Here is a 15787-nt window from a genome sequence, read left to right as displayed (position 1 = left end):
CCTCAGGAATCACTCCTGAGGATGCTTGGGGAGCCATGTGAGATGTCATGGGTCAGAGCTGGGTTGGCCGCCTGCAAAATGAGTTCCCTACCTGCTGCACTATGGCCCAGTGAGACTTCTTTTTGAACTGTTCCCTCATATCTAGCCATTTTTGTTGGGGAGAAGGATCCAGCATTTCCCATCCTCTAGTGATTCATAGTACTATTCTAGTTGATCTTGATATTCTGAACCTGAAATCCAGCAGGGAAAAATAACAGTGATTTCCTTTTTTCAGCAAGGGTAAATCATATTCAGACCCTACCTGGACCTGTGGTATCAACAGGTGGCAATTGAAATAAATCCTTGTATGGGGGTTTAGAGCTCTGAGAGATGGGATCTTCGACCTTCCACAAGCACACCCACAACAAGGAGTCTTTCACAGAGGCAAGGTGCCACACCTGGCTTTGTCCAGGGGTTACTTCTGGTTCTGTACACAGGATTCTCTCCTGTTTTGCTCAAGGGACCATAAGTGGTGCCAGGGATCAAACCTGGGTTAGCCACATGCAAGGCAAAGGCCTTACCTGTTATTACATATTTACTCTGGCCCAGGGTGCTCGACTTGCATATGGCTGACCTTGGTTCAAATTCTGGTGCGACATAGGTCCCTGAGGGTGGCAGTCAGGGTCACTCTTGAGCGGAGGGCCAGGAATAGCCTCTGAGCACCTCTGGGTATTGCTTAAAAACCAAAACAACAACCAGTTTTGTATAGATTGAAATTAAAGAGTTTGAAGAATTATCTTCAGACTGCTCCACCACTGCTCAGACTCTGTTAAAGAAACGTGAAATTAATTGCATCTGTGAAAGTGAGCCAGATTCTCTCACACCTTTGAATTTTCATAAATAATATTCTTCCTACCTGAACTGACTTTTCCTGTAATTGGCTTTACCTTTTCCACATGCATCTCCTGTCTTATTTCAATCTGAGAAATTCTCTGCATTTGAAAGACTATTTCTTTCAATAGAGGGGTGGAGGAATCAAACCCAGGTCGGTCATGTGCAAGGCAGATGCCCTACCCGCGGTGCTATTGCTGCAGCCGTTGCTTGCTGCAGGAGGTGTTAAATCAATATTTACTAAATGAGAGAACAAATCTTCTCTTCCTAACTAACATACTCTTAAGCTCTGAGCCATTTGCTGAAATTACAAAAATGGAGCGCCGGAGAGTACGGTGAATAGGACCTTGGTCTTGCATGCCACCCATCCTAGCACCCATATGTTCCCATAGTCCACTCTAGGAATGATCTGTGTAGAGAGCCAGGGAGTAAGTCCTGAACACCACTGGTATTCCCCCCCCCCCCCCCAAATTAAAACCAAAACCCAAACAAAATTACTGGTCAGATTTTTGTTGTTGTTGGGGGGGGGGGGGCACCCACGTGGTCCTATCAATTCCCAACCAGCCGGACAAACTTGAGTTGGCTGCACTCAAGGGCTGCGCCTTAAATTGCTCTAGCACCCAGAATCTTGTTTTTCTCTTAGAGTACCTGTCTTCCTTTTTCTTGATAAATATACCTGATAGATCTTAAGATCATGAAAGCCTTTTGAGGTTTTTGGAGTATAGTAAATAAAACTAGGTTGCACTCAAATGCTTGTTGATTCCATTCTGAACATTTTATAAGAAGTCACTGTCATTCCGTTGCCAATTGAAATACTTTATTTCTCAAAATGTTCTAGAATTCCAGTCTTCACATTTCCAAATTAGGTAACAAAGATTTAACTCATTTTTAATTAACTCAGTGGCATATAGTGTGTTGAAAATTAGGGAAATCAAGGGTTCTGGTTCTGTCGGGTCCAGTATTCAGAGAATTATTTTGATAAAACCCAGTACTGCTGATTTGACTTGAAAATGCATACCCCCTTGGATTGTAATTGCAGGGAAAAAACTGTGGTATTGGTAAAAATTCACCATAATCACTTGAATTGGTTTTATACAGAATCATCTTAGGTTCTGATAGGGAAGTAGCGGTAAGGAGTTTCTTGGGGTCCAACATGCAGGAAAAGACAGGATTTCCAGGATTCACACAAGGAGGCAGTGGGTCAGGATTTGTTTCTGCATCTGAATTTGAAGCTGAAGTATTTATCCTAAAATATAAACACATCATTTTAAGTCATTTTCAATTCTGGTGCCAGAATTATAATATCTGTGTACACACACACACACACACACACACACGTTAGTATGTCATACTAACACAAATTAACTCCAAATGAATTAAAGATGTTAATGTAAAAACTGAGAGCACAGCGGGTAGGGCATTTGCCTTGATTGTGGCCCACCCGGGCGACCTGGGTTCGATTTCTCTGCCCCTCTTGGAGAGCCCAGCAAGCTACCGAGAGTATCTTGTCCGCATGGCAAAGCCTGGCAAACTCCCCGTGATGTATTTGATATGCCAAACACAGTAACAAGAAGTCTCACGATGGAGACATTACTGGTACCCGCTTGAGCAAATCAATGAACAATGGGTGGACAGTGACAGTGACAAAGTAAAAACTGAAACTAGGGCTGGAGAGAGAGACCACACGCTTTGCATGTGGGAAATCTGGGTTCAGTCCTGGCACTACCAGGAGCAGCCCCTGGGCACAGGGCCAGTGGTATCCTCCAGGATTGCCAGATATGGACCCCAAAAAGAACAAGACAAAATCTGTGTTCTGGATATGACACCAAAAGCATAAGAAATGAAAGCAAAAATAAAGAAACAAATGGAATCATCTCATGGGACTAAAAATGCCTGGCAAGTAATAACAGCAAACCCACAGAATGAAGAGAGACTTGTTAAGAATAAAGACATATTTACAAACCATAGATTTGACGAATGGCTCAATATACAGACTATAAAAAGGAACTGAGTAGCAAAAAAAAGGAAAAAGAAAAGTTATAGTCTGAATAAAAAATGATCTGTCCTATGTATGGATATAGAGAAACATGGTAAGGGAATGAAAAATGGCCAAAGGTACAGACCCTAAGAATTGGCCTCCAAAACTCGGTCAGCCATGGGGAAAGGTCGGGGGAGGGGGTTTGAGACACTCTGGTGTTGGCTGTGGAGTTGGAACACTATGCCTGAAACTCCGTCTTGTAAACTATAATGCTGTAAATCAGGGTGTGTGTGGATGAGTTGTGTGTGTGTGTGTGGGGGGGGGGGGATTGGCAAAGGACCTGACTAGACAGATTCTAAGCTCGTAAAGTCAAGGCTATGTAAATCAGAATCACAACAGTGTCTCCCTGGGGAGAGAGCATGTGCTTTGCATGCATCAGGCCTGGGCCCTATCCATGGCACTGCCTAGCATCTTCTCCACCCCCGATATTTTAAAATATTTTTAATCCCCACTCCCAGTACTACCAGGAGCCACCTACATACATCAAGCCAGGGCTCAGCCCTGAGCCCCGCTGAGGGTGGCCCAAATACCAGCAACAAAAGCAAACCACATTGAAGAATCACCTCACATATGTTTAGTTGACAAAAAGTCCAGAGGGAAGTGCCAGGGAAGATGTGAAAAGCAAAGAGAGCCTGTGTAATTAATACAGCCACTGTGGAAAACAGAATGAAGGGTTCACAGGAAGTTAAAAATAGAACTTCTATATCACCCAGAAATCCCAATACAGAGCTCTTTGTTCTTCCTTTGGGGGCCATATCTAGTGCTTGGTGGCTGCTCCCGGCACGTTGTTGAGGGAACCATGAGAAACCTGGGGTGCACTCCAGCCCTCTGCGTACCCACTTGCCTCAGAAAAGCCAGTATACATCCGAAGGGATTGAAATCACTGTTTTGAAGAGATAAACGTGCCCCTTTGGTTTGCTAATCAGAAATGCAGCCTAGGCTGACTAAGTGGAATCAGAAGTCCTCCACAAAAGTGCTTTCTCACACACACAAGAAATACCCAGGAATCTGGTCAAAACAGACTTCAGACTCAGGCCTGAGCCGGAAACAGATTCTGAATTTCATTCTCTCTTTCTCTCTGTCTCTATCTCTTTCCCTCCCTCCCTCCCTGTTTTTGAACCACACAGCGCCTTACTCTTGGCTCTGTGCTCAGGGAGCACTCATAGTGGTACTGGGGATTGAGCCAGAGTAACCCCTATGGAACCCCAGAGTAATAAAGCCCCCTATGGTGCTCATGTTGCTGACGCCTGGATCGTGCTGTGTGCATGGGGCTACCCTTGTCCTGAAAGCTATGGCTGACCTTGTGGATGGGAGAAAGGTCTTTGGCAGGCAGAGTAAGGCTGTGGGGTTTCTTACGAGCAGAAGGCCACAAGGACCCGGATTAACAAGACCACATGACACCTACCCAGGGGGAAACATATTTGTATACTTCCTGCTGTGAGAGTTACAAAAAAAAGCACAAATTAGGTCTTCGGTTCTGGATTCTGGTGTTGGCACTGATAATAGCTCTGTGCCACAGGTGAAATTATTTGATAAGGATTCAATTCCCTGTTCATCAAAAGAACAAAGAGGAAAATGGATTAAATGGATTGATTATTCTAACCTGTGGATTTAGCGAGCAGGACTTTCCAAACATACGTAATTTTCAGTTCTTTGAAAAGCATAAAGGAAAGCATATATTTACTTGTGATAAGGCCCTTTACTTGTGATACAGCTCTTAATAAATGCTCTCAGTGGTGTCCAAGTCGGCCTCTTAAGGGCTGGGGAGAGAGCTCAACTGGATGGAACATATATTTTGCATGCCAGAGGACTGGATTCAGTCTCTGGCTCTTATGGTCCCCAAGAACACTGGGACTGACCCGGAGTGCTTGCTGGGAGTGACCCCTATGCACCCCCAAGTGTGGCTCAAAACCAAAAAACTGGTCAGAGAGGGAGGACAGCAGCTCAGGCACTTGCCTTGCACACAGCTGACCTGGATTCAACCCCTGGCACCCCATAGGTTCCCTGAAAAACTTCTGGCAATAAGCTTTGAGTACAGTTCTGGTATGGCCTCCAAGCCAAACTCAAACAGACAGAAAGGGTTTTAAATAACCAAACTTCGTTTTTCTTTGTGGACTATAGAATATTTTTGTAATAAGGCTGAGATCCTTTAAGACTTCTAAATCCTAGGCTCTGTATTAGAACACTTTCCTTGATGTGTGAGGAAGGGCAGAAGGGAGGAAAAGGAAGTTCTAAATACTTTAGCAAACATAAACCTCCTAACCTTAAACCGTAGATATGAATATTTACAGACCTCTAGTGCTAAGTGTAAACAAAGTTTTCTGAGTTTCAGATCTGGTCCTAATTAGATTCCTCTTTGACAACCTAACCCAGTTCACCTGAATTCCTGAGTTATTCCAGTTAACGCCCCCAAGGTCAGGGACCGATTTCACTTGAAATCTGGGGTCCAGACATGCACATGTGATGCACTTCTTTCTTCCCTCCCCTTGGTTCAGAACTGAATGACTCTTCGCGCATGGGTGGAAACGCACAATGCGGGAACTGGGACCGAGGTGTCAATCATCATTCCTCCTCATTTCACCTGACTTTTTATCACAATCTGTGGCACGGTTTGGTGCAGTTTCAGGGGATCCAACCCCGGGCTTCACACCTGGGAGGCAAGTGCCCACCCCTGTTCCTGTCGTTTTCCGTCCAAAGCCATCGCTGCAGTCTTGCAGACCACCCAGACCACCTCAAGCTGCAAAGCTGGGTCACAGCACCGCGCACGTGCAACTGTGCCAAAATAAAAGCGGCTGGGGAGGGAGACCCTCCGCCCACTCTCCCACGCACACCCCGCACCCCGCAGCACCGGACCGCTGCACCATAAGCACCCGGCTCCGCCCAAACCCAGCCAGTCGCACCCGGCCATTCTCCGTATCTATCCTGGTTCACTGTCTCCGGCAAACAGTCGGCGGATGGCGAAGGCGGACGGCGAGCTCCCAGGGCCGCACCGAATGTCGGCGGAAGAGAAGGTGAAAACCGACCATCCACGCGTCCGTGGGCCGCGGTAACAGCCAGAATCCGGCTAAGGTCAGCGGCTGTGGACTTCCGTCTCCATAGCAACGAGCCGCCGCGCTCGCCCCGCCCCCCCACCGGAGCCGGGCCCGGATGTTGTGAGGATCGCGGCCTCCCGGCCCCGCTTCCTGCGCGTGGCGGCTGTCGGCCGCGGGGCTCCCTGGGAGTTGTTGTCCTTCCGGCGGCGGCGGGCCCGGCGCGGGGGCGCTGGCTGGACTACAAATCCCAGCATGCGCCGCGGCGCCCCGTCGGCCGCCGCCTCCGGGCTGCGGAGCGCCGCGAGCAGGTTGTTGTTTTGATGCGAGGCGTCAGCGCGCGCGGAGCTGTGACCGCCGGCGCCGTGACAGCCAGCTGGGCCGGCGGAGGTGGCGCTGCCCCGGCAGGTACGGCCTGGGCGGTTTGGACCCGGGGAGAGGAGGCGGGGGCGGGTTGGGGGGCCGGGGCCGACCGCCCCCCGGCGACAGCACCTCTGGGCGGAGGCTGTGGCGGAGCCGGAGGCTGCCGGGCGTGGGCTCGCTGTCGGGCTGGCGCGGCCGCCTCGGTGGCCCGCCCGGAGCTCGAGCGTGCACACGCCGGGGGGCGCGGGCCCTGCGTCTCCACCCCTGCGGCCGCCGGCCGCCTCCGGGTGGGTCCTGCAGCTCCGAGCCGGGTCCCCCGACGCGGCTGCCGCGGGGCGCCCCGCATCCCGAGCGCTGCGGGTCCATATGGTAGGGTGCTTCGTGCGTCACCGGGCGGCCCATCTGGGGGACGCTCGAGCTCCGCGCTGCCAGGCACAGGGAGGAGAGGAGGGGAAAGTGCGCGCGGGGGTCTGTCCTGCAGGGAGTGCCCCAGTCCCCGGCTGTGCCCCCCCCCTCAAGCCCGCTTTTGATCACCACCCCCGTCCGGCCCGGTCCGACGCAGTGCCCGGTTCCGAATACGTGTGCGTGTCTGAGTTTTTTCCCCATCTGGAACTGGACTCGGCCAGTTCGCGTACTTTGTCGGTGAGGTGGGATTTGCACGCCCCACCCCCGTACTAGCTTTATTGGAAACGACACCGCCACCAGGACACGGGGGAGGGACAGAACCCCCCCCCCCCATCAGAACGAGACTTCTTGCAGTTAAAATAGACGCTTGAGTAATGGAAAGTTTAGATTTGCCTCCGTAAGGTCACTTGAGCTGGAAGCATCGGCGTGGGCGCCCCAGGCCGGCCTCTGGTTTGGGTGGAGTCGGGGGGCCGCACCCCGGGGGGCTCCCTCTCGCGGTGCTGGGCTGCTGGGGGAAAGCCGGGGCGCAGACGACCCCCGGGATCCCGGGACGGGCGTCTGCCGCGCGAGCCACGCCGAGCCGCCAGCCGAGCTCGGACTTCAAGCTTAGCTGGGGGGATTATCCTGCAGCCAGGGTGGGGGACTGAGCCTTGATTTTTAAGAAGCCGAGCAAGCAAAGTCTTGTTTTCATGCATAGTTTTGAACCCTCTAAGCCTGGAGAAGCTATCGAATTAGTTTTCACATTTGAGGATGTAGAAGGACTGAATTGACTTGAAATTTTTTTTTTTTTTTTTTTTTTTTTTTTGCTTTTTGGGTCACACCCGGCGGTCACACACTTTTTGGGTCACACACTCCTGGCTGCGCACTCAAGAATTACTCCTGGCGGTGCTTGGGTGACCATATGGGAACCCCAGCCGGCCGAGTGCAAGGCAAACGCCCTACCCGCTGTGCTCTCGCTCCAGCTGGGGGGGGGGGGAGAGGGGGAGGGAGAGGGGAAATGTTGTTTGTTTTTTCCAGGGTGTGGGGGCTTGGCAGTCCGAGGTGCTCCCCAGCTGCTCCCCGCTTCTGGGGTCCCCCTCCTGGCGGACTGGCGGGGCCTCACACGGTGTCTGGGATGCAACTGGGTCTTTTTTCAAACCTTCGCTAGTTTTTTTTACATGAATAAAATGAAGTTAGAAAATAACGTATGCCTGTCTTGTAAATTTTAGAGCCTAGAACGGATTCTATGGCTAATTCGACTCAAGGGAGACTAACGGATAAGAATGAAACTACAAAGAAGGTTTCTGTGTATTTGGGAGTAGATTATACATTTCCCTCCAGGAATCAGTTCCCTTAGGCTGTACATGCAGTGCTCTGGGGAGTGCCACTGTACAGCAGGTAGACCACTTACCTTTCTTGTACACCCGGGTTCCAGTGACACCCCCCCCCCCCCAGCACAGACCTAAGAGCGCAGACATGTGTGGCCTCCCCCCAAATTAAGGAACTAAAAAGATACAATGCAGTCATTTCGGTTATAACAGAAAAGACTTTAATAAGAAAAATTGTCTTTTGTTTTTGGATGTTGGACATATTCTGTAGTGCTCCAGTAAGCACATATGGGGGAGTGGTTTGGACCATACTCAGGGGTTGCTCCTGGTGGTGCTAGAGGAACCATATGTGGTGCGGGGGATGGAATTTGAGTCCATTGTGCCCAAGGTAAGTGCCTCACCATTGTAGTCCCCAGCAAACCAGTGCTTTTAGTTAATTTTTAAAAATTTATTGTTTTGAAGTTCAGCTTGGTTTATGATCATGTTAATATTTGTGCTTTTGTGTATGAAGGTGCCCACCTTCACCATCAAGTATCCCCAGGCCCTCCACTACTCTCCTGATGTCACTTCTAGCCCACTCCATCCACCCCTAAAAATGTTACTTTTAAAAGCAAACAACAGTTGAAATATTATATGCCTAAAACTCAGCTATCAATGACTTTGTCAATCACAGGTCTTAAATAAAAATATTATAGTTGAAAAAGGAAAAGCAAACAACAGGGCCAGGATTCGATCCCCAGTGCCCTATATGGTCCCCTGAGCCCCGCCAGGTGTATTCCTGAGTGAGTGCAGAGACCGGGAGGCACCCCTGAGCATCCTGGGAGTGCCCCCACCCCCACCCTCAAGCCTCCTCTCCAAATAGAGGCAAACACTAATAATAGCAGAGCCCTTGCCACTGGACTCACACATCAGGTAAGTGGCATATTTAAGTGTGTCTTGCTGGGGAGAGAAAAGCGTTCCTTGGACTGGGAGGAAAAACACTTGGCAGTAATTCTCAGCACTTGCACACTGCATCTTTCTTTGATCTCTTTCACTTCAGTAGAAGAAAACAAAGGTTTCCTTCGGGTGAGGCAGGCAGCGGTTGATTATACCTGGAAATTCATTAGGTGACAAAAGGTGGCTTTATTTCTTAACAGTGGAATGCTCTGGAGGACTATAGTAAGAAAGGCCAAATGTCATCGGCTACTATGTGGGTGAATCTGAGCGTTTCGATGGAGAGGAAGAAGGATCTCAGAGGCGGGGCAGAAGCATAAGGGAATAGCAAGTGTCTGAAGGCAACAGACTCTGAACCTTACACATAAGGGAAGGGGGATGGTATGGGGACAGTGGGGGAGAGAAGTAGACCCTGGTGGAGGTTCTAAAACACGGTGCTTAGAACAAAACCAAAAAGGGCCTCATCACTTGAAGAGACGTGGAGTTAGACTTTAACTTATTTTTATTTTATTTTTTAATTTTTTTTTTTTGCTTTTTGGGTCACACCCGGTGATGCACAGGGGTTACTCCTGGCTCTGCACTCAGGAATCACTCCTGGCAGTGCTCGGGGGACCATATGGGATGCTGGAAATCGAACCTGGGTCAGCTACGTGCAAGGCAAACACCCTACCTGCTGTGCTATCGCTCCAGCCCCGTATTTTTTAAATTTTTATTTTAATGAATCACTGTAAGATAGCTACAGACTTAGAAACTTCCGTGATTACGTTTCAGTCATACAATGTTCAAGTACCCATCCCTCCACCAATGCTCATCCTCCACCACCAGTGTTCCCAGTATCCCTCCTGCCACCCCCACCCCTTCCCACCCCTGCCACTGTGGCAGGCACATTTCCTCTTACTCTCTCTCTCTCCTTTTGGGTGTTGTGGTTTGCAATGCAGGTACTAAGCAGCCATCATGTTTGGTCCATAGTCTACTTTCAGCACACATCTCCCATCCCGTGTGAGCCCTCCAAGCATCATTCACTTAGTGGTCCCTTCTCTGTCCCAGCTGCCTTTTCCCTCAGCACATGAGGCAGGCTTCCAAGCTGTGGAGCGATCCTTCTGACCCTTATCTCTACTGTCCTTGGGGTTAGAGAAGACTTTAATTTGTGATTTACAAAACATTTGTCAATAGAAAGAAAGCAATTAAGCAGTTATAAATTGGGATTTTAGGTTCATTTACATTTAGTCACTGTTTTATTATGCCTGCTAGTTTATGGGTTATGGTTATTCTTGTTATGGATTTTTGTTATAAATATGTTGGAGATGTGTTAATACTATATCATTTAATGCACACTTTGGTTTTTTGGTCATAAACAAAGGGACACAGTCTTTAGGAGTATTCCAAGCAATTTTACAGTTTGGAATTTTGAAAAATTAGGGTTGATATCGCCTCTTAATAAAATATCCATTCCGAAGTGTAACATTTTCCAACTGTAATGTTTATACTTTTTTAGGTTGTCATCTTTGGAAATTCGCTTCTCTCCCAAATTTCAATTTCTTTTGATATTTTCCACCATGTAATTTTGTGTACATGTATATTTTTGTTGGTTCAATCATAGATGTTTGGTTTCATTTACAAAGCGTGAGGAATACTCATACTTGATAAGCATGTCTGGTTCCGCAGTATTGCTGTGTCAGTTGTATGCTTATCCAGGAGAAAGATTTTTAAAACTCTGTTACAGGCTAAGATCTGGAACTTCGTGAACACAGCAGTAAGGCCTATTAAGCCTCGGGTATTTTAAAACTGAAAATGCAGACTCATCTAACAATGCAGAACTGCTAGAGGCTGAATTGTTTTTGAGTATGTGTGTGGTTAAGGTGAGGAAATTGCCACTGTGTAATATTGTAAGTGATACCATGATTTTGAGACTTTTCTTTATGGCAGTTCTGCAGTTCTGACTAGATTAAAATAGTCTTTAAAAATGAGTTGATCTTAAAGGTCATGTGCACTGTATTGCATCAGATAAAATCTCAGCTTAAAACTAAGGTGAAATTTACATGGGAGAAAATCAGCTGAAGCATACCAGTATGTACTAAAAGAAATTTAGGGGTTTAAGTAATGTTTAGAGCATTTTTAAAATTTGTGGAAGCATGTCTAAGGGTTTGTAGAGTTTTGTTTTCTGAAGAAAGTATTAGGAAATAAGGTTAGTGAGTTAAAGATTTTGCTGTCTTAGCAGGATATTAAAGATCTAATTTTATTTTATTATGTTCACTAATCACTGCTTTAAAACTTTTGTGTAGGTTCATCGGGAGCTGGAGCAGTAGCACAGCGGGTAGGACATTTGTCTTGCACATAGCCCACCTGGGTTTGATCTCCAGCATCCCATATGATCTCCCAAGCCCTGCCAGGAGTAATTCTTGAGTGCAGAGCCAGGATAACCCCTGAGCATTGCCTGGTGTGGCTCTAAAACCAAACCAAAATGAAATAAAACCTTCATGTAGGTTCTTATTGCACCTTTAGTTTGTGAATTGGGGTGTTTAATGATGTTAAACAAGTAATTTAAGTGTAGCTTCTTTTTTTCCCCCCATCTGTACATTGTATGTAATAGCCAGTTGTCTTATTCTGGGAGTATTTGTGGAGTTCAGATCAGAGATGAAAGACTTATCACTGTGATAACACTGTGTGATCTTGTCTTTTTTTCTTTTTGGTTCACACTTGGCGATGCATAGGGGTTCCTCCTGGCTCTGCACTCAGGAATTACTCCTAGCAATGCTCAGGGGACCTTATCAGATGCTGGGAATCGAACCTTGGTCACTCGTGTGCAAGGCAAATGCCCTACCTGCTGTGCTATTGCTCCAGCCCCACACTGTGTGACCTTATTCCTATCAAGTGTAGTGGTCTACCTAAGTGATGTTGACACCAAATATATTGCCCATTTGTTTGGTTTGGTTCTGGACCCTCTCTGTGGTGATACTCCCAGCTCTGTGCTTAGAGATTCCTGGGGGGCTTAACCCAGGCCTCCTGCAATGTGCCCAGCTTGTGGTGTTCACGCTTTCACTCCAGGCTGTATATTTGAAGCATGATGGCTTTCCTTTTTTTCCTTTTCTTGTCTTTTGGGCCATATCCGACTTGTGCTCAGGACCAACTTCTGGCTAAGAGCTCAGGGATCACTCCTGGCCAACTCGGGGGACCACATTAGGGTGCTGGGGACCAGGCATAGGTCAGCCTCATAAAAGGCAAGTGCCCATCTATGCCCTTTCATATCATTATGAAACATGATACCATAATGGGCTGTCTGCTCTTCGACTGGTATCTTTGAAAAATGGTCAGATGGGATCTTCATTTCAATTTTTGGTTGAGGTTTTTTGCTTTCTGTATTTTGAAGGAAAACTGGTTCCTCTCTAACTTTTCTGCATTTAGAATTGCATATAAGACTTTATGTGTTTTCTTTTCTTTTTTGATATTTGGGGCCATACCCAGTGGTGCTCAGGAGCAGGAGTAATTCCTTGGGATTTGAGGGACAGTGTGTGGAGCCAAGGATTATAATTGGGGTCTGCCATGTGAAAAACAAACACCTCATCTCCTGTGTTATCTCTCTCATCCTTATGTTTCTTTTCTTTTTCTTTTCTCCTCTCTTTACTCCCTTATTCAATCTGGGCTGCGATGATAAGATAGACAGAAAGCATGAGAAATTTTTTATTTTTCTTTTTGGGTCACACCTGGTGATACACAGGGATTACTCCTGGCTCTGCACTCAGGAATTACTCCTGGCGGTATCTCAGGGGACCATACGGGATGCTGGGAATTGAACCCGGGTTGGCCGCGTGCAAGACAAACGCCCTACCCATTGTGCTATCGCTCCAGCCCCAAGCACAAGAATATTTTTATCTTGGATTTGTACCAGACACCTGACCAGTAGACAAGCAAATGCTGCAGTTCTGTCTGGAGATGTCTTTTTCTCTTTTGTGTCTTTTTTTTTTTTTTAAAGTCATCCAATGGTGTTTGGGAAATCAAGCAGTGCTAGGGATCTATAATCCCTTTGAGATATTTCCCAGCTTCTGTTTTTTTAGTTCATTGAGGGGAAAAGTATTGGGGGCTGGAATGATAGTCAGTGGTTAGGGCATTTGTGTACATGCAGCTGACCTGGATTCCATCCACTGCATCCGTTATGGTTCCCCCCCCCCCCCCCCCCCCCCAGCACCGCCAGGAGTGATTCCTGAGTGCAGAGCTAGGAGTAACCCCTGAGCATTGCTTTGTGTGGCCCCCAAACAAAAACAAAGAAACAAAAAAATTAAGGTGAAATAGGCTAAGCAGACGCTTTCTGTACAGGAGACCTTCATTTGATCTCTACACCACATGGTGGTCTGGGCACCTGTGGAGTGAACCCTGAGCATAGAGTCAGGAGTAACTTCTGAGCATTGTGGGGTGTGATCCAAAAGAACAAAGAAACAATATCAAAGTCCTTTCATTTATTATTTATTTCTGGGGGTTGAATTCAGGACTTAGCCCAGGAGCTGTCTCTTCAGACTTTGTTCTGGGCTGCATTAAAGGTCCTGACAATTGCCGGGTTTTGACCTTTTTTAAATTTTTTTTGTTTATTTATTTATTTTTTTTTGGTGACAGTTGATTGTGCTCAGGCCTTATTCTGCCTCTGCTTCTGCCTCTGGGCTCAGGGCTCACCCTGGTGGTATTTGGTGTCTACATAGGGGAAACCAGGGATAGAACCCAGGTTTGCCAGGTCTGTGGTGCAAGGTAAGCCCCTACCCACTGTACTATCCCTCAAACCCCTGCAGTGTTCTTTTATGGCGTCCTTAAATTTTTATTTTGTTTTAATCACACATCTAAAATGAAAGTATGAGAGGCTTGAGAGATAGAGGGTTTCTTGGCTTGCGGCCAACCCCGGTCTGATTTCTGAGCACTGCATATGGTTCCCCAACACTGCCTGTGCATGCAGCCAGGAGTGGCACCTCTTTTCCCCAGTAAAGTAAAATAGAATAAAACATAAAGAAGAACAAAAGTGTAGTTTATTAGTAGGAAGTAAAGGGTGTTTTTTTATATTCTAAAATGTACCAAATTGATGTCATCCAGACCAAGACTACTTTTCTAGGTCCTTTGAGAGATATTTTGCATACAAATATATACACTGCTTTTCTCCCCCAGCAAGAATTCATTTAGAGCAGTGCTTTTCAATCTCTGTATTCCTGTTCTGGTTGCAGTTCAGGAACGGGTAGTTGAAAACTACTAGTTTAGATGCTTCCTTTTTGGGGAAGGAAATCTTGTCTGTTGTGACATCTGACCCTGAGATTAGCTTCCGGTTAGACTGACAGGGAACCTGTAAGCAGAAGGTCTTTTAGAAATTGTAAGTATAGGGTTTGGAGAGATAATACTGGGGGTAAGGTGTTTGCTTTGCACACATCTGACCTGGTTCAATCCCTGCATCCCATGTGGTCCCTCAGGCACCATCAGGAGAGATCCCCAAGTGCAAAGCGAGGAGTAACCTCTGAGCATAGCATTGCTGGGTATGGCCCCCTGCCCCCCCCGCAAAAATTGTAAATATAATGTGAAAACTTTATGAAAGTCCTTAAAATACTGAGTTCAGCTGAGTACTATACAACTCTAATTGGTGTTGTTTGGTGATTTAATACAGTGTTTCATCTAATGAGAGTTGTGAAACAAAGATCTTTGCAGTCAGAAAGAGTGTGGGACAGTTATTAGTAAAGGAAAAAGAGATGATTTAGGCTTAGCATCTTTCCTTTTGGGGATGGCAGGTAGGGTCTTTATTTTATTTTTGTTTGGGGGCCACGTCTGGCGGTCTCAGGACTTAACTCCTAACTCTGCACTCAGGAATTACTCTTGGTGGGCTTGGGGGACCATATAGGATGCCGAGGATTTAGTGTAAAGCAAGTGCCCTACCTACTATACTGTCTCTCTGGCTCCAGGTAGGGTTTTCAATAATTCACATTATTTTAGCTTAATTTTGACCAAGAAATTCCTGGTTGATTAGTTTTTAATTCCACTTCTGGAGAAACCTAAATCAGTAGTTAGATCAGTTGTCGAGTTTTGGAGGGAAATGGCATGAATGACTCCATATTTGGGGCCTGTTTCTTTTTTAACACTAGATATAAGTAAGTGAAAGTAAAAGGCAGAGAAATGTGATATATTATGTGTTAATAATGACTAGCTAATGTGATCAGTTGATAATCTTATCTTTACCAGCCTTTTATCTACTTTTACTACTGGGCAGTAGCAGTGAATAACTTTCTGGCATGAGCAATGCTAATTTTGAAAAAATAGAATGGGAGATTATATATTTGTTGTCTCTTTAAAAAATTGTTCTGTCTTGCTTGGGGACCATGCCCAGTGATACTCAGAGTTTACTGCTGTTTCTATGCTCAGGGATTTCTCCTGGCATTGTTGGTGCTCAGGGTTCAAATATGATGTCAGGATTGAACTGAGGGTGGCTGTAAGCAAGGCCACATGCCTTGATCTTTGTCAGTCCTATTTATTGCCTCTTAAAGGGTTTTCTAAAACTAAGATACGAAATTCCAGAAAATTTGGACTTTTCTTTGTGAATACATGGTCTAGGAATCCTACTACATAATAATCACAGTACACGAAGGGAATCATAGCATATGGGCTGGAGTGATAGCACAGTGGGTAAGGCGTTTGCCTTGCACATGACCGACAAGGTTGGCCCAGGTTCAATTCCTCTGCCCCTCTCGGAGAGCCCGGCAAGCTACCGAGAGTATCTCGCCCACACGGCAAAGCCTGGCAAGCTCCCCGTGACGTATTCGATATGCCAAACACAGTAACAAGAAGTCTCACAATGGAGGCGTTATTGGGCCCGCTCAAGCAAATCG

General features: G+C 46.7%; 2 protein-coding genes across 4 annotated transcripts in view; one reads left to right on the top strand and one right to left on the bottom strand.

Annotated features, from left to right (window-relative positions):
- Positions 1-1682: 1682 nt before the first annotated feature.
- On the bottom strand, positions 1683-5988 carry PIERCE2 (piercer of microtubule wall 2). Its single transcript, XM_056115396.1, has 2 exons — positions 5809-5988; positions 1683-2116 (listed from the first exon to the last, which is right to left on the bottom strand). The coding sequence occupies exons 1-2, from the start codon at positions 5814-5816 to the stop codon at positions 1768-1770; spliced, it is 357 nt and encodes a 118-aa protein (XP_055971371.1). The 5' UTR covers positions 5817-5988; the 3' UTR covers positions 1683-1767.
- A 245-nt stretch (positions 5989-6233) lies between these two features.
- CCPG1 (cell cycle progression 1) overlaps positions 6234-15787 on the top strand; it is a 48226-nt gene continuing 38672 nt past the window's right edge. For all 3 annotated transcript variants that reach the window (XM_056115393.1, XM_056115392.1, XM_056115391.1), the window contains exon 1: positions 6234-6345. The gene's annotated coding sequence lies outside the window, so the exon portion shown is untranslated. The remainder of the gene's footprint in view (positions 6346-15787) is intronic.

Source organism: Sorex fumeus, unplaced genomic scaffold, assembly GCF_029834395.1.
Source record: "Sorex fumeus unplaced genomic scaffold, SorFum_2.1 ptg000029l, whole genome shotgun sequence".
In the NCBI taxonomy this organism is placed as follows: Eukaryota; Metazoa; Chordata; class Mammalia; order Eulipotyphla; family Soricidae; genus Sorex; species Sorex fumeus.
The sequence above is the reverse complement of the archived record's forward strand: the minus strand, read 5'-3'. Positions and strand labels throughout refer to the sequence as shown.